The 25,678-nt window shown below is 44.9% G+C and overlaps 1 protein-coding gene across 1 annotated transcript in view; it reads right to left on the bottom strand.

The window, feature by feature from the left end:
* Positions 1–25,678, bottom strand: part of LOC126267610 (SCY1-like protein 2) — a 1,033,915-nt gene that overhangs the window by 306,654 nt on the left and 701,583 nt on the right. The window contains exon 8 of the mRNA XM_049972911.1: positions 18,331–18,461. Coding sequence (XP_049828868.1) covers positions 18,331–18,461 — 131 coding nt within the window. The remainder of the gene's footprint in view (positions 1–18,330; positions 18,462–25,678) is intronic.

Genomic DNA, 25,678 nt, shown 5'->3' with positions numbered 1-25,678 from the left:
TCATGATACAGATAATGTGCCATTTAGAAATAACAGTTATATTGCTGGCGGATGTTACCTTATGTTCTCACCCTGCGAGTTTGTGCAGTGTACACGGAGTAAAGCTCCTAACAACTATGATAGCAAAATTCACTGGTATCGTTGCAGAATTCATATGCTTTTTCGATATCTGTAAGACGCTTTTCACTATCAACTAGGCCTTAACTGGTGTACAGCAATATAATTACTTTTTGTCTTGTATCTGCTGAACCGCGTATACTAACCCCGTAAGAATGTTAAACAGCTAGTTAATGAGACATACGAAAATCAATGATTTTGTTCTGAAGTTACAGTGTACAAGATATTCCTATCGCTCAACTTGTTGGATTAAATTATTGTGAATTGAAGGAAGAGTTGGGGATGTAAAAGATCTAACAGCACACTCCCCCACGTGATAGGTCAGGCAGAATTCGTAGAAACAAACTGTCAGAAGTTAAGAGCGCCGTCATTCAGACGGAATTTTACACCACGCCCAGCAGCCGTACCAGAGCAGAAAGTTACGAACTTTTCACCTCACGGCTTCTTACCATGAATTCTGTACTTCACCATGTAGAAAAAGTAGGCAGTGAAGCCAGCAGGATAGACTTGGTGAACAGTTAGCATTTTGTTTAAACTCTCTGTTGTTCCGGGAGCTGCCTTCTTTTTCGTAAGAAACAATACACTTGATGGCTACTAGGACTGTTGATATTTTTAAAAATATCGGGAATCTGATAAATAGATATTAAAAAAGTATCATTATCTGCACAAGATGGGTCGAAAAAAGTTATCTATGTATAGATATATCGACGACAAAAATATCGATGTAAAGGCCAAAAAAATATCGGCTGCACGTTGTAAATACAGGGTGATTCACGAAGACATACGAATATTTTTAATATGTTATGATACAAGTAAAACTAAAGAAAAAAGTTCGTATAAACATAGGTCCGCAAATGTTTAGTTACCGAGTTACGGCTCGTAAGAGATTCTGCCTGAAATTTAGAAACTTCGCTAATATGAAGCCATCGTAAAAACGTACGAGGTTAAAGTAAAGCGCGATTTCCAATTATTTTGTTGTTATCTATCTGGCGAATCTAATAAAACATGTGCTAGCAGTGTACCTGCAGTAGTTTTCCAGAACATCCAGATTATGTACGCTATGGTGAGTACCTGTAACATTCGAAATGCCCAACTAATGGTTCGTACATTCGGAATCCTCGGAGTTGAATAATGTACGCGATATTCGTTAACTGCAGCCCTAGCATTACCATTACATTTGCCATGGATAAACACCATATCGGCGTATCCCTGCTTCGTAAATTTAAAAGGCATCCCTATTTCATAAATAATCCATGAACTACAACAGTTACTATGTGGTTTCACTTAAATGGACTGTTGTTATTATGTTCTTTCACTGAACAATTCAGAATACTAACTCGTTCCAAGATTAGGAAACTACTGAAACAACTAACTAACGGTTGCCAACAATAACATTACCTTTTCTACATTCTTAAGGGAAAGTAAACAAATATACTTGTATAATAATTTTTGCTTCTCTGGATGTTCTGGAAAACTACTGCAGATACACGTCTGGGACATGTTTTAATAGATACACGAGATCAATAACAACAACATAAATGGGAATTGTGCTTTACTTTAACCTCGTACTGTTTTCTGACTTCATATTGGCGAATTTACTAAATTTCAGGCAATCTTTTACGAGCCGTAGCTCCGTAACTAAACATTTCCCGACCTATGTTTATATGAACTTTTTTCTTTAGTTTTACTTGTAGAATAACGTGTTAAAATATTTGCATATCTTCATGAATACCCTGTATACTTCCAGTTTTAAAGCTGTACATTTAAGTACTAAACAAATAAATGTCGTGTGACTAGTGCCTCCTGTCGGGTAGACCGTTCGCCGGGTGCAAGTCTTTCGATTTGACGCCACTTCGGCGACTTGCGCGTTGATGGGGAGGAAATGATGATGATTAGGACAACACAACACCCAGTCCCTGAGCGGAGAAAATCTCCGACAAAGCCGGGAATCGAACCTGGGCCCTTATGATTGACATTCTGTCGCGCTGACGACTTTTTTTTTTAATCTCATTTCGTGCGGTTTCGTTCGTTTCATGTGCTCGGGGCGGACGTCGCAAGACCCCCGTTTCAGTTCGTCGTTGATCCATTAACTCAATTTTTTTTATTACAGAGGACATCTAACTATCTGACCGAACACACTGAGCTACCGTGCCGGCGTTCACTCAGATACCGGGGGCAGACATTTAAGTACTGATTTATTAGTAGATACTCTGTACATCAAGCTAGCATCCTGCTAATCCCCCCCAGAGCAAGAACTGAAAGGAAAACAATACACATTCACGCTTGACGACAATTTTGCTAACAATGGTAACTGCATGTATGTGGCACAGTAAAAGATGTTGTTCGGTTTAGTCAAATATCGGATTTTGGCCAGAACACTTAATGTCGACATCCCTGTTTTTTACATTCCTACAAACGTCAGCGACCTAGCAGTCTTAGTGTCAAAATTGCGTGGTGAAGCTAAACGTTGTTGTTTCTGTTGGTAGCGCCGAGCTCCCAAAATGGTTCAAATGGCTGTAAACACTATGGGACTTAACATGTGAGGTCATCAGTCCCCTAGACTTAGAACTACTTAAACCTAACTAAGGACATCACATACATCCATGTCTGAGGCAGGATTCGAACCTCCGACCGTAGCAACAGCGCGGTTCCGAACTGAAGTACCTAGAACCGCTCGGTCACATCGGTCGGCGCCGAGTGCTGATTACGTCAGCATTTCCCCTCACACGTCTCCTCACGCCGCAAAGACAAGTCTCGTCATTTAGATTTTTGCTCATCAGTTTCAGCAACTGTTTCCGAAGAATACCGTTGTGGCTTTAAAATTGTTTTTTAACGCAAGTAGTGTGTTATTTTTTCACATCGGATGCTTTGTTATCCTATTCGCACCGTCACTCCCCAGAGCGATCGGTTTTGTTCCATGTGCCACCTACATTTGTTTCAGTCAAAGAGAAGGACGGGACGTGATGCAAGCTCAAAAAGTATGAACAATTCTTCAGTCAGTGAAAGTAAAATTGTTTTCTTCTACAATTTCAAAAGAGTAACTTCAAATATTTATCGAAAATTGCAAAGAAAGACAATATAAATTAAAAATGTCTGCATTTGATATTGCCATTACTATATCTATATGTCGATATATGTGTGAAGGGAATACTGCAGATATTGAGTCTTTTGGAGAAAATATTGATGTATCGATACATCTAAATTTAGCAGCAGCCCCGGTGGCTACACAAGGAGCAACCCGATTACAGAATCAGGAAGCAAGAACATCGCAACAGCAGACGTGAGACAACGGGACTTATGTGTGCTATTATCAACCACCGTTGTAAACATCGATGACAAAAAGTAAGTGTAACAACACACTGTACTTCTCGGGAATGTCTTACAAGCCCATTTTACAGCAAGGAGATTATAAGATCGACTGATAAATGTTAATAAAAACCATCGCAGCTGAATTTAAGGTACGTATCTTAGGCCATAACCGGCTTGGTCTGAAATACGGCTGCTATTGTTTTTATTAAAGGGATTTTATTTCAGTTGAAGGTGGAGGGGGCAGAAGGGAAAGGAAAGGGGAGGGACTTCATGAGGAATCAGCAGTGGAGAGTGAAAATGTGGGCATGACCAGGATTCGAACCCAGGATCTCGTGCTTACTGAGAGGCACTTGTGTTAACCACTACGCCACCCGGACACTGCGGACTACCTCGCGCCACTTATCCGCAGCCCCTATCCACGTCCTCCATGCTCGCTACTTTGAGATTCCGCACGAGGTCGGACGTAATTGCGCATTCGCACTGAAGATGGTCGATATGTTGCCCATTGAGGAGCATCAATTATGCGAATGAGTGGCGTCTGCTCTTTTGGACACGTCCGAAAGGACAGACACCATGCTGTCACACTTTATGAGGGAACGTGCAGACATGGCGCTCTTAGATTTGATAACTGCAGATGTGAAAATAACCTACTTACTATAGGCGACGTCTTGGCGTCATCAAAGAATGAAGCAGTTTCAGTGGACTTCGAATAGTGTCTAGCGACCGCCCCCCTCCCCCCCCCCCCCCCACACCCAGTTTCTTAAGCAAACGAATGCTTATGTACAAAACAACTCGAAACGTCTGATCGTTTAACCAGTGAGTTAATGTGTTATATATTTTTTACTTTAAACGTGTACAACCTTTATGACTGAAGACATTGTAGTTTTTCAGGAATCTCATTGTTTATGTGGTCATTTCTGCAAACACATTCATTTATATTTGTAGATATTGCCTGCAAAGTCTATTGCAAATAGCTTTAGTATTAAAGAAGTAACAAAATCAGGAAGTGGCGAGCAATAAACGAGGAAATGGGAATACTAAAGACCCATATGGGGGACAAAAAGGACAACAGCGCTCAAGTGGACTGCCTAGCCTTTGCAGATGACGTAGCAATAGTAACTGAGATGGAAGAAGACTCAAAGGCACAATTCGACAACTTAAGTAAGGTAGCGAGAAAGGTGGGACTCAGGATCACCTATGACAAGACAAAGACATTAAATACCACTGGGAAACACCGGAAGGCACTGTGCAAATTTAAATACCTGGGAGAATTTACAACAGGAACGAACAGGAGCAAGGAGGGAATAACAGAGAGGATAAAGAAGATGAGGTCAGACTTCTGCATGACGAGAGAGATATACAATGAAAAGAATATATCCACAGAGGCAAAGATAAGCCACTACCAGGCAACGCTGAGGAATGCAGTATTATATGCTGCTGAGACGATGACACTAGGAAGAAATGGGACAGAACAACTAGAGAAAAAAGAGAGAAAAATACTGAGAAAAATACTAGGTCCCAAAAGAGGTGGACAGAGGTGGATACGAAGACCTAGGGAAGAATTATACAGGAACATGAGAACAATATCCAGGGAAATCTGACTCGAAAGGGCAAGATTTGCTGAACATGTAGTTAGGATGAGTATGGACAGAATGACGAAGAGAGTGTAGGAAACAACAGGGAGGAGAAGGGGAAAGACAGGAACCAAGTGGGTTGTTGAACTTCGGAAGGACTGGTTGGAACTGGGGATCAAGGTCGAGGGAAAGGAAAATTGGAGGAACAAATATACACCGACCAAAATGCCGGAGATCAATGACAGAGAAGAATACAGGAAAAGATTAGAGTGACACCTGTGGAAGTGACAGGAGAAACTGACACTGAAGATCTCGGAAGAAGAGCGGGATAGAAGAAGAGAAAGAATGAAGAGGTTCTGGGAGAAAAGTAGGAAAGTGCAGTCCACGAAGGGGCTACCCGTGGTCCTAAAGAGGCCGTAACGCAAGAAGAAGAAGAAGAAGTAACAAAATTAAAATGCCATGTGCGATGCTGACGGTTTACTGTATGAGCAGCTGTAAGTAGGCTGTTTAGGTTCTTTTATTGGTAACGCCCCCGCCACGTAGCGCTCTGTATGAAAATCACTGGCTGTGCCGTGTGCAGTCTGTGGCTGGTTTGCATTGTTGTCTGTCATTGTAGTGTTGGGCTGTTGGCTGTTAACAGCGCGTAGCGTTGCGCAGTTGGAGGTGAGCCGCCAGCAGTGGTGGATGTGGGGAGAGAGATGGCGGAGTTTTGAAATGTGTAAGAATGGATGTCATGAACTGATATATATATTATGACTATTAAGGTAAATACATTGTTTGTTCTTTATTAAAATCTTTCATTCGCTAACTGTGCCTATCAGTAGTTTGTGCCTTCTGTAGTTTGAATCTTTTATTTAGCTGGCAGTAGTGGCGCTCGCTGTATTGCAGTAGTTCGAGTAACGAAGATTTCTGGCGAGGTAAGTGATTTGTGCATGGTATAGGTTAATGTTAGTCAGGGCCATTCGTCGTAGGGATTTTTGAAAGTCAGATTGCGTTGCGCTAAAAATAGTATGTGTCAGTTTAAGCACAGTCATGAATAATTTTTCTAAGGTGACGTTTCACAGCGAAAATGTCTGAAGACATAAACTTTTCTCTGTCATTATTTTTCTGGGAATATCAACTAGAAAAAGTTTCAATGTGGTTAAAAATTACGTGTAAAATTAATTGGAAGTCGGTAAGTGTTCTGGCTGCCAAACACTGACTGAATGTAGTCTGGTCACTCTGCCTCAGTATGTACAGACAATTTCTAACATCAACAGCTGACTTACTGTATTAAACACCAAAGTAGTATTATAACCTCTTAATACGTAGATTACGATATTATTTTAAATTTCCAAATTCAGTCAATAATTATGTGAAATACCAAAACAAAAACTGCTATCATCCGTGTGAGCAGTTAGATAGCAACCTTCAACTTATTCCGTTTGACCAGGTAATTAATTGAACGGTTTAGCGGTTAATTGGTACAGGTAGATAGTACTAGGCGCAAAATGGCTCCTGAACTAGTATCACACAGTTGTACAGGTAAGTCTGTATGTCAATCATCGACGACAAAATGGGACAACACGGAGCAGAAGGGGACAATGTGGGCCCCGGGAATACTCTTCCATCGTCCCATTCCGGTGCATTCACTTCGTATTAGAAACAGTCCAAAGAAAGACTGTGCAGTGGCGGAACTGAGATTATCAGTGAAATTGATCAGGAAACTGCCCCCTGTAGGCAAAATAACGTGTAACGTGTTGAACAGGGAGAAAATTAGAGACTAGTAAAGGCAGAGAGAGTGTTATTCCTCGGTAAAAGAAGCGTCCTAGTATCTAAGGTCATAGTTTGAGGAAGATACGGGAATGAACGTCTGGAGCAAAATGTTGTATGGAAGTGAATCATGAGTGGCAGGAAAATCGGAAAATGATGTTTGAGATGATGTATTACAGCGTAATATAACATGTGAAACTGTGCAACTAAAATGTTAGACATCCAGAAATACGTAAAGCTATTAGCCTTTGCGTGGGTAATTTGTACCGATATTTCATGTTCTAACTTTATTTAATAATAATTTTATGTATTAATACTTTTATTTAATAATAATTTTATGTATTAATACGTGTAGATGGATTTGAACAACGTAATGCAAAAGACACAATGAAGTACTTGTTTTGACAAGCGATGGCTGTTACGGTTCCTCCAACATATTAAAATAAAAATACATTTAACCAGAAAATATAATAGAATAAGTGTGTACAGAACTGTGTAATGTATTTGGTTTATGTATTTGTATAGTGTGAAAAGTATTTGTAAACGAATGATGCTCTGGTATATGGTGGTGATGGCAAGTTTGTATCGGTCCCTGGGCTTACGCACTACTTAATCTAATTTAAACTAACTTACGCTAAGGATAACACACCCACACACACCCGTGCCCGAGGGAGAACTCGAACCTCCGAGGTGGGGAGTCGCGCGAACCGTGGCAAGGCGCCCCAGACGGCGCAGCTACCTTGCGCGGCTCTGGTATATGAATGTTAATTTGACTAGAGTAGTTTATCACGTGAAAAAAAAACGCGGGACAAGGACACAAAGCAGAGACCGTGATCTTTGGCGTGCTGGGAGCCTTGCGGGTAAGGTGGGCTAGAACGGCCTGGGGCAACACCTTTTGATTCCGAGGCACGATCAGGCCTGTAGGCCTGTTCAGAAGTTTGTCTTCAGCTTATAAGTTTGTGAGCTGTGAACAGAGTGAAATTACAGTGACTGTGATGCAGTGAGCTGTTTATTGCCCGTCACTGCTGTGCCAAAACTATTTATAGATTCGTTCGGACCATTGTGTGTAGGACCATCATTCATTGCTAAGAACGTTTCTATAAATAAAGCAATGATATAAATCTAACGTGTGTTAAACATACATTAATATCCTTAATTATCGATTTCATTGCTCAGTTTACTCTTACACATCTGTATTCCAGTTACTGACCTCACAGACCATCTTAATAATCGTTTATGTAAGGATATAAAGCATCGGTGTGGAACGAAACCCCTGTGCAGACGAGCCATTTAACAGGTTGTGCACTCGCCCTCTGCTGGAGTGCCAGCAGCAATAGTTAGCGCTAACTGTTGGTGGTGTTGAAGCGGGATACTGCTCAAAACTGAATGGACTGATAGAAAAAGAAATGAGAAGCTCCTCAACAGGACTGACGAGGGACATATGGAAAATACGGAGCAGAAGGGACAGGAGATGTGTCGAGACCTCTGGGACCACTTGTATGCTTCTAGATATAAACTGTAGGGAGAGAGAGTTCCAAGTATTGCAGAATTACCGCATCTTGCGTCTGCCACCAAGTTTTCCCCACGGACAGCTCCACGTTGGCTGCTCGCGTGCATACAGCGCCAGAGGTCTCTGTATATACACAGAGTCTCGAAATGTTTACAGAGACGTATCACAGTAAATTTCTGGCTCTCCATACACATCAAGACAATTACGATGTGTTCCGTGCCGGGCACGTCGCAGACAGTTGTGAAATTACTTACACCCTCCCCCGGCACATATCGTAATTCTCTACACGCTTGCGCAGATATATTTTCCTCAAGTAAACGAGTAACTTGTGAGCAAGATGTATTCTGTAAGCCTCTCCTATCGTTTCAGATTTCTTTCCGAAGTGCGGTTTCCTCAGCCGCAAGTGGCTCGCTCATCAATACGTACAAGGGATAACTTTTGTAATGGCGCATACACGTGGGTGGTGAGCTTCGGTATTAACCGCGAGTTACGTCGCGGGGTGGAGCGACTAATTTAATAATTTTAAATTCAGTGACATTTACTATTCAATTCATTGTCGTTTATTAAAGAAATGCATTGGACAACTGAACGCACATAACAGCAGTCTTGTCATGCAGGAGCTTCGAAAGGAGGTGGAGGAGAGGAGGCTTGATGTGCTCTGCCTACTGGAGCCGTACTCTCAAGCCGGGAAACTACCCTTTGCAGCCGCTACATGGCAGACTGTCAGCAGTGGGGATGCCCCCAGAGCGGCAATAGTCGTCACTAACCAAACCCTATGGGTAACAACACTCTCGCAACACCCCGACACTCACTGCACCGCCGTGGAGATACAATCTCCTGCGGGAGTTATAACTATCATAAATTGTATTTCCAGTATGGAGATAACATTGAACAAAACTTGGAACGATTAACAAGAGTAGCCACGGCATTTCGGGGGCAAAAATGGCTATAACGGCTGGCATAAATGCAAAATCCCCCGTATGGTACATTGGCACAAGAGATAAAAATGGTGGTAAAGTGGAGGAGATGATCATGGCTTTACAACTTGTGGTGGCTAATAAACCTTGTAATCTTCCTACCTTTCGGCGGGAGGGGGCCAAGATACCAACATCGATGTGACACTAGTCACACCGAACGCTGCAAACATGATACATAACTGGAAAGTTTACTTTAGGAGACAGAAAGTACCACTGGGCTATGGGGTGGGAACTGCAACTGAATTACAGAAGAGCAGATTGGGAGCGACTAGCGAGAGAGAGCGACATTCCCCGTCACCGTGGTCAGCTGAGCTAGAGGATTTGCGTCAGTCTGTCAGAACGCTGAGGAGACACTACCAGCGCAGTGTCGTCTGGCGGGAAAAGCAAAGACGGCTATTGCAACACCGGGAAGCAAAAGAGAAATTTCAAAAAGAACTTCGAGCAGTTAGAATACAGAGTTGGGAAAGCTTTGTATTAAATCAATTAGCACTGGACTCATGGGGTGTGCCCTATAAAATAGTTAGGGAAAAGATCCGCTCCCCAATGATGATATCAACGGCCAGGCATACGGACGAGATGACGGAAACCTGGCAGGAGACTGCCGAGGTCGTTCTCCGGTCCCTTTTGCCTGTTGACGATATGATTGGAGATACCGAAGATCAGTATCAACTACGGAATGAGGATTTTGACAGACTTGTAAACGATAGGGCAGTCTATCCCTATTCCGAAGAGGAGGTGGCTGCCCACATTAAATCACTGAAAAAAGGGAAGTCCCCCCTCCCCCCCCCCCCCCCCCCAGCCAGACGGCATTGTGACGGAGGTTGTGCAGTTCCTAGCACCCCAACTGGTAGTCCCACTTACCCACTTATTCAATGAATGTCTTAGACAAGAAAAATTCCCTAAGATCTGGAATGTAGTCAATGTAGTAATTATTAAAAAAGGACCTGATAAAGACCTTATCTCCATAGGACACAAAAGATTTCATCTTCCCCCCAACTAGTAACATAGTACCGTAACAGTATACTAACTTCAGTAGCCAGTTACAGCTGAGGAGTCTGGGCACACAGGCTCACAAGGGTGGTGCCTGCCATGACAGTGAGAAGAGTACAGAGGAAGATGCTGTTAAGATCTGACGGGGCTTATACGACATCTCCATCTATCAGTGATAATGGGGCTCTGTCCTCTGGACATTAAAATTCGAGAGCAAGCACCATGGTACTGGACTAAGAAAGGGAACGATATGAAAATAGAAAATATTCTGGGAGTTCAGCTAGGGACAAGGGAGGGATAAGGAGAAGGGGTGAGGATTCATGGCAGTAATCAGGGGAAATGGATGAATCTGGCAGAAGAACCTTCAGACTCTTGCCAAACGTTAAAGAAAGCTCTTTCCAAATAATTAATTGTGAGTACACGTTAGCTGCACTTCCCAAATAGCGCTCAAAATAAAACTCTCTATTTACGACGTAACCTCATTTGAAACACCTGACACGATTTCTTCGATATTTCTTCTGCTATAATATATCTGTAGCTTGTCGTAAACCTCCATTTGCAGACGTAGAAAGGCGAAGCAAGACTTACGATCATCTCTCGACATTTTCTGAACATAACGTTGCCAGTGTATTGTATTATTATGAAGTTGTATAGATTTCAGATCGCCGATGGCAGATTGCTCCACACCTGTTCTTTGGCGACGTCACGTACGAGCCACGCTGGGAAGACCGCGCTCGCGAGTGGTCAGTACACATCGGTGTGTTGACGGTTACAAAAGTGGTTCAAATGGCTCTGAGGACTATGGGACTTGACTTCTGAGGTCACCAGTCCCATAGGACTTAGAACTACTTAAACCTAACTAACAGGATTCGAATCTGCGGCCGTAGCGGTCGCGCGGTTCCAGACTGTAGTGCCTAGAACCGCTCGGCCATTCCGGCCGGCTTTACGGTTACCACAAACGCCTTACGGAGCAATAACAAGCAGTACTTTTGCATAAAACGTAATAGTCAGCCAACCGGTTGCACACAATTTTTTTAAAAAACACATTAACCAGGTTTCGATAGTTCTAAGGCTCTCTTCATCAGAAAGCAAGCCGACATTGCCCTGAGATGGACACGAGGATTAGAGTTCATGTCATGGCACTGTTGGCTTACGTGCCGTTTAGTGTGATGCGTCTTTCGCTGTGTATGTGTCCGTCTTGACCGGCCACAGCAGTTTACTTGTGCAGCCATTTGCAAACATCTTTTTTATCTTTGTGTGATAACCCTTTGTCTTTTTTATTACGTCTAACAGATCGTCAGCCACGACTATGTATTTTTCGTCCCCGTGATAACGAATTACAAGGGCCGCAAATGTGTGTAGCGCACTTAAAAGACCAATACACTCAGCTGGCCGCGGTGGCCGAGCTTCAGTCCGGAACCACGCCACTGCTACGGTCGCAGTTTCGAATCCTGCCTCGGGCATGTATGTCTGTGATGTCCTTAGGTTAGTTAGGTTTAAGTAGTTCTAAGTTCTAGGGAACTGAGGACCTCTGATGTTTTCATAGTGCTCAAAGCCATTTGGACCCATACACTCTGCTGTAATTTTTTCCTGTCATTTTCAGTTCAACTCAATTTTGATTCTTTTAAGAAGTTTGTTATACTTAACATCCAGATTTGAAGACAAATATTTTCAGCAATAATCAAAAATTTAACAATAACAATGATGGCTAAATTGAAAAAGTTTCAAACACAATTTTTTTCAATAATCAATATGTCAATGTTTTTTCTAAGTACCAAAAAGACTCTTAATTTGGCTATTTTAGGTACTTGATACTGTGGTATGACAAGGTATCAATCATGCTCGATGAGGAGGCCCTCGAGAAAATTTTGTTGGGAACCCCTGGCACAGAGCATGTGTGGTATGGACTAGGGAGATGCGTTGCATCATCGCAGCATCCACCAACTATCTCCAAGACTTGTGAGCAGCTCTGCAGGATAAATGGGCGTTATTGCCTCAAAATGAGTCGGATGACGTCATTCACAGTACGTCCCCTCGTTTTCAGGCCTGTATTGCAGCCAGACGTGGCAACGGATCGTGCTGAACACACTGACCAGTTGCCAGAATGTGTGTGCAAATCCGTTAAGTTGAAGAAAACGATGAACACTTTTCTCTGCCGTTATGCGTGCTGCAGTTGATTACTTTCTGTATTCTTTAAATTGTTTCTACTTTACTATCACCTGTTTATACTGTTTCGTGGCAAAATAAACGCAACCTTGAAAAATTTCTCTTCGTTGCTTTAATTTTGGACACCATTTTATATGAGTTCCCATCACTCAATGCGTCCGTCGGTGTGCCCTCATCGCATCGCCATTCATCAGTGCGATATATCGGAACTATACCAAAAATTTTCTTGTTTTCTCAGGACTCAGAAGGATTGCCTCCTATAGACTGTGAATCACACAAGCAGAATTCGACGCAGTGATCCAAGCAGGCATGGCACGGCCATCGGAAAGCAACTGGGCTTCTCCCCTTCAACTGGTATCAAAGAAACCGGACGGACGGCGCCCCTGTGGAGACTATAGAGGACTCGAACCCCTAACATTGCCGAGCGCTACCCTGTGTGCCACATCAAAGATTTTGCTTGCCAACTGGCTCAGAGCACAGGTTTATCGACATTCTACCTACTGAAAGCCTGCAAGAATTATCTGTTGGAACAAGACGTCCATAAAACTGCAACAACCGCGCTGTTTGAACCGTCTGAATTCCGATGTGTGTCATGTGGCTTTCGGAATGCAGCACAGAGTTTTCAGCGATTTATCGATGTTTTCAGGGACTGGACTTCTGATTTGCGCACAGCAATGACGCGCTGGTAGCATAATCATGTCAGAAGAACACGAGAGACACCTACACAAAAGTCTGATGACTTCAGAATAGTCATAAATCCACCTAAATGTGTCGTAAGTACTAATTAAGTGACACTTCTTAGATTTCGTGTTTCTGCTACCGGTAATATCCGGCAGCCTAGCTAAGCACCACAGCCGGCGCTGAAAACAGTATGCAAACCGCGTCACTACCTGGGGATGATAACCTATTACCGACGTTTTTTACTCCGAGCCGCTGAAGCTCAGGTGCCACACCACCCCATCCTCATCGGTCACAGAGTGCGTGGTTCCTCACCTGTCACGTGGACTGATGATCCGCAAGCAGCGTCTGAAGGCTGCCATATGAGCCTCAAGCAAGCTACCGTTCTTGCGTATTCGATCCTTGACATTTCACTAGCACAAATAAAAGAAAACAGTCCACGATCACTAATTTTTAACGAATTAACCAGGTTTCGACACTCCTAGGAGTATCTTCCTCAGAATTTACACTAAAGAATGGTCTATAACATGGTTACAGAATTATGACTAAAACCGTATGATACAAATTTTAAGTACGGAATTATCGTGAAAGACTGGCAGTACTTATATGTCATTTATAAAATAATAAATATGCCAAAAGGGCATTAGTCACAAAGATATTTAAGATAAAAAAACTGATGGCGAGCCACTAAGGGCTGCTCGTTACTTGCGTGGTGCTGTACTACGGCTCTGCCATCTGCCAGAACGGTTCGAAACTTCACCGGCGCACAGAACAAAAACTAAATGTGAAGCACCAACAAGGACGTTTGTCTGTATATATTAATGACTTTTTTAAAAAAAATGTGGGTCATAACTTATTGAAAGACCCTCGTATGTTGTGTGCTTCTGCCGAAAGACGCCGATAGTGTGACGTTGTTCGCATCCTATCCTATCTGATCTACTCGTGAAGCTCCTAGAACTCGGATTCAATGTATCTAGAAGTGCCAACTATATTCGCTTGCTCTCCAGGAAAAGGTGCACTTCCGAGGTGTAGAGCCGTGTTGTGACCCAGCTGCCCACAAGTCGATTATCAAACTGGACACCCAGACGAGCATTTTGTGTGTGCAATACAAAGATCTCTGAAGACAGTTCAGTCCTCAGTTCTTTGTCTCAAGATGATAAAGCACATGTCGCCACTGGACTAACTGCAGCGAACACATAGCAAAATCGCTCATGCACGTAGATTACAAGGTTTCTCTGCCGGACAACGACTTCATGCTTGCTTCTCAACATAAATTAATTCCAAATGTGTATGCTATCTGTGAAATTAATGAGCTGTTACTTACAATGGGCCAAAGTACATCGCTATCTAGAGTGCCAAGCACTGTTGAGGGAGGACAAATCACTCTCTCGTTTATTTTCGTATTCAATGCTATTCTTACGTCTAGACGCCATTTTTTGTAAGATGACAGAAAGTTATCGTCAGAGGGCACTGATGGTAGCACGTATATTGTTAAGCGTGTGGGACTTTTATGATAGCTCTCCTCTGAATAGTATTTTCTGGAGAGGAAGCAAGCAGTTTGGTTATTTAACAGTAAACATTTCAGTGGGCTTTTGGGGCTTGGAAGCCACGTGCTGCTGTTAGGGAGAGGAACATGTCAGAGTACTTCATGGGGACGGAATACTGGTCCCAATAATTTCTTGCACTAGTAGGCGTAAAATGCTTTCAGCTGAAAAGTCGAAAAACTGCCTACCTGGATCTACCTGTTAGGCGTTTCTGGCCACGGCAGGGCCATGGGAGAGAATGTGGGTCGCCTGGTCAATTCGTTTCAACAGCGTCTTAAGAGCCCATTGTGTAAAGAGCTGGCGTTCACAAAAATCCTCAAATTTCTGTGTTCGTCTTTGATTGGACGCTATAGATGGAGCCGTTCGTTCGTCAGCTGCCGAGTTTTTGGGGAAGCCTCGGGTCTTCGGAAGAATTTTTGTACGGAACGCAACGTTTATGGTGGCTCTGAAATAGTCAATGTTGGGACACAAAAGCACTTCTCTTAGTTTAGTCGGGGACCTTGGACGGATATGCTGCAACGTTCGGCCCATCAAGATAATGATCTCAGTGATGTGTTGCTGACTTTAGGCCTAAACGAAAACTCTCGAAACATGCTGCCTAAAGTGGCCATGGGAAAAAGAATTTGGGAGCGTAATGCCTTCTCCTCACTGAGCGGAAATTTGCGAGTCAGAGTTGGCTGCTTCTCCAGCGGGGAAATATTGGTCAGGAGGTAGACCTGACGAGTCATAGGGAGACGAGACACTCGTAGAATCTTGTGATTGGCACACCTGTGTGGGGGCGGTTGTGGTGGTGCACCTTAGCAGTTTATGGAGCTTTGATGGAAGGGGTTTTCTGATTTAGACTCCGGTCAGCAGAGGTGGCTCTAGTCTTGACTCTCGTTATGAGTGTGTCGGTTGCACTTGGGACACTTGTCATGAGCGTAACTTCGCACATGCGCTGGTCATGACTGGGTAGCTGTACCGACAGTTTAGAACCAAGTCATCTCGGACAACACGCTGTGCCGAGGACAATCTTATTGGTGTCAGGCCTGCGCCTTGATGTTTGGTCTTCTTGTGTACGCTGCCGTGCAAGAGAGTGAAGTTGGTCCACGGACTGTCAGGGCTCTGTTAATGAGTGATTGTGTTCCGTCTAACAGATCGTCGGCCACGACTTTGTATTTTTCGTCCCCGTGATAACGAATTACAAGGGCCGCAAATCTGGAGACATTTGCGGCACGAGAATCACCTGAGACAGCGCTACGCATCGAGAAATAAATGACGTATTGCTGCACCAGCTTGTTAGCGAAAACAGCTTCACAGTCTCGCCACTTGCTCTCAGCTGGATTAACGTAGTACAACTTCTGCCTAGAATAGATCCATCAAAGTCTGTTCTGCGTTACATAATTTAAGATTTCGTTATGCATGTTTTGAGCAAGGATAAATAGATTAAACAGAGAAACTAGTCTTTTGGCAACCAAACGCCGCCCAGTGGAGTGCTACTTATTTGTTGCTTCTGCGTTGCCAACAGTTCATGATTTGTTTATCATCTCGCTTAACTTGTGTTGTTTGTCCTATTTCATGATTAATAAACGTTTATCAATTTCTTTTATAAAAAATTAATGTTGATATATTAACCATCCATCAGTAACTGACTACAACAACGACAGCATTGGAGTTTTATTTAAAATTCTGATAAAAGCTATAACCTCGAATGCAGGATAACAACAACAACCACTGTCAGGGGGCAGAATCAACTTAGTAGATGCATGGCCAGGTGGACAAGTGGAAGGCTTACAAGTTAAAGTGAGAATCACCTGCGGTCTTTGGAATCAAACCGCAAGACAAGGGTAGTCAGGCACTGTCTACGGCGACATCTCATTTTGACGCTTTCAAACCTTTTTTGTCTTGTGAGGCTTTTGCAGCATCTATAAAGGGGAGTCAAGGCAAAGTGAAACCCATTCTTATTATTTCACACGGTGGTGGAATAGGTGAAAATGGTTACACAAGTCTTCAATCACTTCAAAGAGAACTGCTTACGGGCCATTTTAGCAGTGACCAATGTCACGTGGAGAAGTGTTTGCAAAAAAAGTGGAAAGGCGAATGTCTGCCTTGAAATGAGAACTGAGAGGCCTCACAACGCTTATTAATAGCATATTAATGTCCAAATGTGTGTGAAATCTTATGGGACTTAACTGCTACGGTCATCAGTCCCTAAGCTTACACACTACTTAACCTAAATTATCTTAAGGACAAACACACACACACACACACACACACATACACACACACACACACACACACACACACACACACACACACACACACACACATGCCCGAGGGAGAACTCGAACCTCCGCCGGGACCAGCCGCACAGTCCATGACTGCAGCGCCTTAGACCGCTCGGCAAAAGCATATTACTGAGAGCCCACCTTAGAACTGGAGAACTTCCAGAAAGCAGGCGACATTCTGGGCGAAATGTGGAGATAGATTTTTTCGACTTGCCTTTCTGCCTTATAACACGTTAATGGATGTTGAATTTTTTATTTATGTGTACTACAAACATCACTAATGCACGGACAAGAGAGGAAATGTGCGTTTTAGTAGGACTAACGTAGGAATTTTATGCCGATCCTTTTTCCTGAAGAAGATGTGAGATTTGCAAGCCAGATACAGCTGACAACAGCCGCTGGAGGCCTCTGCAGCTGGAAATCGTGCAGAGAAAACTTGTTCTGTTTGAGGTATCAAATCGTTTCTAGCGAGCACCGGCCGCAGTGTAATCCAAGCGTGGCCGTGCTGCACGATGAAAAACGCCCCATATGAGGAGAGCGTTAATTGTAAACAACTGAGACGTCTTGCATAGGGTATCGAAGAACAACGGTCCACGAATACGTCTGCCCACATTCTGCTAGATTGACAAAAAACACTACTAGGGTTGAAAGGTCATTCCGCATCCATCTTATTCACCAGATCTAGTGACCTAAATTTTCACCTTTCCTGTTCTCTTTATCGAACACCCTTAAAGGATCTTCCTTTCCAGATGAAAATGCGCTCCGAACAAGGCTCGAAGAGTTCTTCGCCGCAAAACCACGTGATTTCTACCGTCGCGGTAGCGATAAGTAACTGCAGCGTTGTCAGACTGTTGTTAATGGTGTAGGAGAATATATTATTAATGACTAAAGTCTCTGCATGTGTAACTGTCGTCTTTATTAAACGCTACGAACTTACACCTAAACCGAATAGTTTCCTCTACCTCAAAGAGAACTACAGATAGGAATCATTCCGCCAGCCGCCGATAAATGGAGACGCACCGCACACACTTGGTCAGTTGGAGATACAGTTTCAGTTCCATGTTACTGAAAGCACAATCTCACACATGCTACTTGCAAATGATCCACATTAAGCAAGACAGCTCAGACAACAATGATGGCGCGCTGTGTAGTGCACGAGGCTTGGCTTACACGAGGTCTAACCTTAGCTCTGCTCATGCGCGGACTGAAACCGTGTCCGCCACCTTTAGAAAGATCGCTCAGGGAGCGAACGGAAGCCACGCGTGTCCAGTATAGCTGGCGCAGTGTGAACTGTCTCATTTGATAACAAGGGAAGCGATATTTTTGAAAGTAGCTAGCGTACGTCCGGACACGCACGCCCCGTGCAGTGTGGAATGGCCTTTAGAGACGCAGAGCGCCGCTGGTGAGCGGGCTGCAGAGGTCGACGGCGCGGCAGCGAGCACTCACCTGAAGTACTTGATGAGGGAGAGCAGCTGGGCGGTGGGCCGCTGGCGCGTGTCGCGGCTCAGCAGGCGCACCACCGCCTCCTGCAGCGGCACCGGCACCCGCGGCAGCACGTTGTGCACCTGCTCCTCCAGCTGCAACAGCACGGCAGAGCGCAGCTGTCAGCGAGGGGTGCCAGCTCAGCAGCCACTGTACAGGAGTTTCTTATTCAAGATTTGAACGCTTTTGTTCCGTCTTCAAGGTTGGTAAGCTTGATTATTCCAAGCATCGTATAAAGAATTTCAACTATGTACAGTGAAAAGTTCATTGTTCACAACGATCTAAATCCCCTGCCTGTTGCGCGTGGCGGAGTTGCCGCTGGCCACCTCCGCCATCTCTCTGTTCGATCTCAACCTCTCTTCCTACCGAACCCCTGATCCTCAGTCTTTCTTCCCTGGCCTTGCCGTCACCTGTGCTACCATTTATATCCGCCCTAATACCCCGATCCCATATGATTCCCTCGCCCACAGAGACCGCACCTTCTCCTCCTACGTGATTGCCGCCGACCTCAACATCCACAGCTGCACACCCGCACACTTACGGTGGTGGCATCAGTTTATTGCCCCCCTCCGAGGTGACCTCCTACCTCTCCCTCAACGTACTCACCCAGAATCCAATACCACTCATGACATAATCCTTGCCTCTCCAAACATCCGTGGCCGCATTACTGAGATGTCCTTGACCATAGGTAGCGATCACCTTCCCATCTTGCTCACCCTATCAGGCGGACGTCGCCCTCAATCTGCCCAAAACCCAGATCCACACCCGAGACTCGTCCGTGATTACCCCGTGCCAACTGGGATGGCTACCGGGACACCATTGATACCCAGGTCGGACGCCACCCTCTCACCTATCGGCATCCTAATGACATCATCCATGTCACTTAATTTTTCCATTGGACTTTGTCAGAAGTCGTCGAGGCACACGTCCCCATCAAAGCCATCCACCCTCACTGTCCTACCTTACCACCACAGGCCGTATTCCTCCTCCACGGATCCTGTCCCGTTTACCGCTCCTTCCTCCGTACCCAGGACCAGGACACACTCCTCCACCACCGGCAACACCAATACCATATCAGAAACTTGCTCACTGCCACAGACATGCACCTTTCTTAATGATTAAATGCCTATTAACTCCTCCAAGTACTGATCAGCCTTACACCACCTTACTCGCATGAAACCTTCTCCCCACTATCCTCTCCTACACAATGACCACCCTTTTCTAGACAATACCAGTAAGGCCAATCATTTTGCCTCCCAGCTCTCTGACGTCCTTTCCATCCTTGACGATCCCTGACTTGATTACTCCCTCTTCCCTAACATCTAGGACCACACTAACACCTTTCTCCCCCCCCACTTGCTTCTACCTTCCAGTACTTGGGGCCCACACCACTAACTCATCTCAACACCCCCGCTGTCACACAAGACATCGTCACCACACTTTGCACCAATCACAACACAGCTCCCGGCCACGATCATATTACATACAGCCTCCTCAAAGAAGCCCTCCTCTCCTTCCTTACAGTCCTAGCCACCCTCTATAATGTTATTCTCTCCACTGGCTTCCACCCCGACCTGTGGAAGACTTCCCAGATCCTTATGTTTCCCAAACATGCCAAACCTCATTCTGATACCTCCTCCTATCGCCTTATCAGTCTCACGTCGGTCTTCAGCAAGGTGCTGGAGTACGTCGTTACCCACCGCATTCACCACCATCTCCCCCAGCACCGCTTCCTTCCCTTGACCGAATGTGGCTTCCGATCTTCCTTCTCTGCTGCCGATCTCCTCCTCTTACTGACACACTTCCTTTCCACTCAAAAATATGGCTCTGAGCACTATGGGACTTATCATCTGTGGTCATCAGTCCCCTAGAACTTAGAACTACTTAAACCTAACTAACCTAAGGACATCACACACATCCATGCCCGAGGCAGGATTCGAACCTGCGACCGTAGCAGTCACGCGGTTCCAAACTGAAGCGCCTCCTAGAACTGCACGCTTTCCACTCGCCTCAATTCCCGTCACTCCACCATCTTTGTGTCCCTTGACCTTCAACGTGCCTACGACCATGTATGGCATCCCATACTCCACTTCAAATAGCCTCCTTCCTCACTCACTGCCCCTACTATGTTACCATCCAGAACACCAACTCTTACACCTTCTACCCCTCCATGCCCCAAGGCTCTGTCCTTTCTCCTCTCCTCTACATGGCAGACATGCTACCTGTCCATCTCCTGCAATATGCCGATGATACCGCCTTCCTTGCTCTTGCCTCCTCCCTCCAAGTTTCCCAGCGCCTCCTCTAGTCCCACCTTGACCACCTCGTGGTGGAACCAATGGCTCCTTAAGATCAGTCCCTCCAAGACGCAGGCAATCATCGTAGGCCACACCACCCACTCCTTCTGACTCACAGATTTCTACCTTATTATCTACGGCCGCTCCATTGCCCTCACTCCCACCCTCAAGTACCTTGGCATCACCCTCGACCACCACCTTTCCTGGACCCCCCATCTCCTCACAGTCCACGCAAAAGCATGTAACCGTCTCTGTCTCCTCAAACTCCTCTCTGGCCGAACATGGGGATTACACACTTCCACTATCCTACCTACCTATAAGTCCCTCATCCGTCCTATGTATGCCCACCCCACTTGGATCTCCACCCCTCCCAACTACTACAAATACTTCCAAACCCTTGAGCGCCATGCACTCCGCCTCGCTTATTGCATCCATCTCCCATCCCCATGCAGATCCTTTATGATCTGATTCCCTTCCTCCATCTCCTCCTGCTCCTAGAATGAATGCAGATGCTGTTTGTCTTCTTCCCCCCCACCCTTTGGTTTCCCCCATCCTCCTACCCTAGCCCACTGCTGCGCCTGTACCACAGTGTCCCACCAGGTCTCCACTCCACATGCTCTATACCCTCACCCAATGTGGCTTCTGCCAACTCCCCTTCCCAGATGATGTCCTTTTGCCTTCCATCTACCCCTCCAACCAGATCTAATCCCTCCTTCTTCCCCCCCTCCTATCGACTTCTCCCCGTATCTCTGCCCCTTCCCTTCTTCCTCCTTTTCCTCTGCCGAACACCTTCATTTTCCTTTTCACCCCCACCCCCAGGCTTCCAGCTCCTTTCCTTCTCCTCTCCACTGCCCCCCTCCTACCCCCTGTGGTGTCACCACCAGACACTTGCTAGGTGGTAGCCTTTAAATCTGCCGCTGTCCGGTAGTATATGTTGGACCCACGTGTCGCGACTATCAATGATTGCAGACCGAGTGCCGCCACACGGTATGTCTAGAGAGACTTCCTAGCACTCGCCCCAGTTGTACAGCCGACTTTGCTAGCGATGGTTCACTGACATAATACTTTCTCATTTGCCGAGAAGATAGTTTAGCTTAGCCTTCAGCTACGTCATTTGCTAATACCTAGCAAGGCGCCATTATCAGTTACTATTGATATTGTGAACTATGTACCGTCAAGAGCGACATTCATCCTTAATGGATTAAAGTTAAATATTCCACCAGCTACGTCCGTTGTTTCTAAATTCTAATTTCCTTGTCCTGTTCCAGACCTCACGTCAGCCTGCGTGAGCTATATCGAGTGCCTTTCAGCCTCCTCTGGTAACACGGTGTTGGCTCTCCTGCCAACCACAAAACCCCCCTCCTGGTTTCTCCCTACGGTATCTCCCCCGTTTTTTCCCCCATCCTCCCTTCACCTGGTGGTAGGTCCCTTTTGGTGCAGTGATTTTTAAAGTTTTCATTGTGGTGTCAGTGTTACTCCAGGGCCGCGTGCATTTCTACGTTCCACCAGCAGTGTCACCAGCATCATTCATTTGTGTTCCCACTGTGGTGTTTCTTTGTTTTCGTGTCGACTCACAGAGTTCATTCTCCACATGTGTGTATGGCTCTCGTCTATGTTGTTTTTAAATCTACTGTTTCTACTCATCTATTTTTGTTCTTGCTTATTCATCACTTTATACCATTCTCTGATATGTGTTATTTTCTCATTTGAGTATGTTTTCTCTCTAACTCTCTTAGCTGAAGAGTGGCGTATTGTGCCAATGCCAGCCCGCTCATTTTGGGGAGTGAAATAACAATAAAGAAAAAAAGATCTGAATTGGTCATTATGCCGACTGTGATTGAAAATGGGGAAAACCGAGTTTCATGCTGTTATAAAACATTTGCATTTGAAGATTTGCACAGCCACACAAATCAAAACAGAACTGAATGAAGTTCACACGGACTCTGCACCATCACCGAAGGCCATTTAGCTTTGGACTGATAAATTTAAACGTGGTCGAACAAGCACCAAGATGACACACGCTCTGATCGTCCGCTTGAGGTCTCCTGAAAGGAAACAATTGTCAAAATTTGTGATACGCTAATGCTAGATCTCTGAATAATGTCCTTAGGTTAGTTAGGTTTAAGTACGTCTTAGTTCTAGGGGACTGATGACCTCAGATGTAAAGTCCCATAGTGCTCGGAGCCATTTGAACGATTTGAAGTCTATATCACACAACTGATGCATCTTGACGGAACATCAGGAAAAAATGATCCAATGACTTGCAGCAACTTCTCCTTCTCTCTCTCTAAAATGCATCATCAGTCTACCATTAAATCGTACCTCATTACAACTCCATCTCAAACGACCAATCCATCCACTCTATGTCATCCTTCAACGCAAATGCAAGTAAGCTTGGAAGCGGATGGTTCTCTGTGTTCTTGAAAAGCGTTAAATACGTCAACTCGGGTGTATCACTGTTACCTCAACAGACATGTAGTGAAATGCTACCTCGACGAAAAACAAGTGACTGTTTCCCTGGTTCCCTTCCCTTCAATGTCAATGTTTTCTCGAATTCCTCTTGCTGTCGCATACTTGTTGGTTGGTTGGTTGGTTTGGGGAAGGAGACCAGACAGCGTGGTCATGGGTCTCATCGGATTAGGGAAGAATGAGGAAGGAAGTCGGCAGTGCCCATTCAGAGGAACCATCCCGGCATTTACCAGGAGTGATTTAGGGAAATCACGGAAAACCTAAATCAGGATGGCCGGACGCGGGATTGAACGCAAACTTGTTTCTATGTACAAATTGTTCTGCGCGAAACAGAAGACACGCAAGTACTTTCTCAATTTCCCCGGATTTCGATGTATATTCCGTCAATATTTCAGTATTTTCTGCAATTCTACAGATTTTTTAATGTCAGTTCTACCCACTCAATCATGACGTAACCTCTGACTCCATGTTCTAAAACTGCTTGTAAATGTAGTACAGATGCTAAATCCTAGCGTAGACGCACTGATCAATAGGTATAATATGGCTCTGTACTCGATTGTATCCAGTCGGCTCCACCCCCATATTCCACATTTGCAGAGCGTCTGCTCTGTTTCCAGTACAGTGGTAGCACTCGCAAGAAAAACGTATGAGACACGTCCACACATCGTGGATTTTCGGTTAGTATTATTTCGTACCGCCAGCAATCAGTTATTGGCGAAGTATTATACTTACATATTAGTAGAGGATATGTGACAGTTTCGCCTTGAGCATCAGGTTTATAAAGTGTGTGTTTGTGTTCCTACATGTGCAAAGGAAATGACTATCGCCGGTCGTAAGGAAGCTATGGATTTGACGTGGAGTACTGTGATGGAAGAGTATGTCAAGTCATAAGAATGGTACAGATATTTCTATTTCCAGAGCCACAGCCATCAGCAGGGTGTTCAAATGATTCAAATGGCTCTGAGCACTATGGTATTTACCTTCTAAGGTCATCAGTCCCCTAGAACTACTTAACATAACTAACCTAAGGACATCACACACATCCACGCCCGAGGCAGGATTCGAATCTGGACCGTAGCGGTCGTGCGGTTCCAGACTGTAGCGCCTAGAACCGCTCGGCCACCCCTGCCGTCTCAGCACGGTGTATTTCCGATACTTCGCTCATTGTCGAATGTCATTCAAAAGAGAATGCGATCGTAATATTTAATTGTAAATACAGGGATAAAATATTTGTGAGGCAGGTTTTCTTTCCTATGACGATTCTTCTTACGTACACTTGGCGAGCAGCGCCGGTGACCTGTGGTGGGATGATTCACGTTTCCGGCTAATAGTAGAAGCTGTCGTAATGGAGAGGCCTGTTTGGGTGTTGAATTTAGCTCACTTAACCGTGTCGTCGTCTAGACGGCCAAATAGCGGACTAATACTTGGTGTGTGTTGGAGCACTTTCGTGATCGCTTGGAAATTTGAGAAGATTCAATACGGACTTGTGTTTGCGCTGGACTGTTATTCCCTCCCATGTAAATTGTTCTGCTGACTGCTTCTGCACATTGTGCGCCTTTATTTAGTTGAAGGAACATCGATTCCAATTCATCCCTGTAATTTACAAAGGAAACTAAGGTATTTCTAATGTCTCGAGTAGCAGCAAACGTGCCGTGCACCTGTATTTCACTTCGGGACCAGAGACAGTAATGTCTTTGTGTTGAGGGGACAGACTCAGCCTTTGTACAACAGTTCTAACAGTTCTGCGAGTGACTTCGGTCCACTGAGGGCGTTCTGGTCACCTGTCGGGCGTGGATAACCGCCCGACCTCGCCGGAAATATCTAGTGCAGTGAGGAGTATACACGGCGCTGTCTGTCTTCGCGATATATGTACGAGTGCCTCGCGGTCGATAGCTATTTGAATGACGCAAAAGGGGCGATTTTGTATGGCGCAGTATTCCAACTGTATGTTTACTACATCGACGCAGTATGCTGTGATATATTGCCGTGTTGGAGACAGACTTCACGCTCTAATATTCAAGTTTCTGTCTTCTGTGGCAGAGCAGTGTAATTGAGTAAGAGTCTGTAAGTATTTAACGATCTGTATGCCACTTTGGCAGGGTTTAACTGTCAGTGCAATATGGCGATCTGCCTCTGAAAGTCTGCAGAAACCAATGGTGGATGGCGCTCGCACACTCGCAGCAGCCGTAGTTTGATGTGTAAATTCAATAAGGGCCAATCAGAATGTTCCATTCATTTACAACATGTCCTTCATACTAGGGCTTAGGAGCATCTACAAACTGTATCGAACAAGATGGAGGCTAGGTATCTACAGAGAGTTCTGAGAAAGCGAGTATCAAAGACAAGTTGAAGCAGACCGTCCATCTCTGGTGGGGATTTCGTCACTCATCCGCCACTGTGGCATCTCGAGACCAGTAGCTGTAGAATCCCGTAAATCCCCCCCCCCCCCCCATTTTTCTGTTCTGTAGGACAGTGGTTCGAATTCCCTATTTCCAAACGAAAAGAATGCTTTTATGATTAACGGTGTTTTCCCGAGTGTGCACAGATAT

This window comes from Schistocerca gregaria, chromosome 4, assembly GCF_023897955.1.
Source record: "Schistocerca gregaria isolate iqSchGreg1 chromosome 4, iqSchGreg1.2, whole genome shotgun sequence".
NCBI lineage: Eukaryota > Metazoa > Arthropoda > Insecta > Orthoptera > Acrididae > Schistocerca > Schistocerca gregaria.
This window is presented reverse-complemented; position numbering and strand designations above follow the sequence as displayed.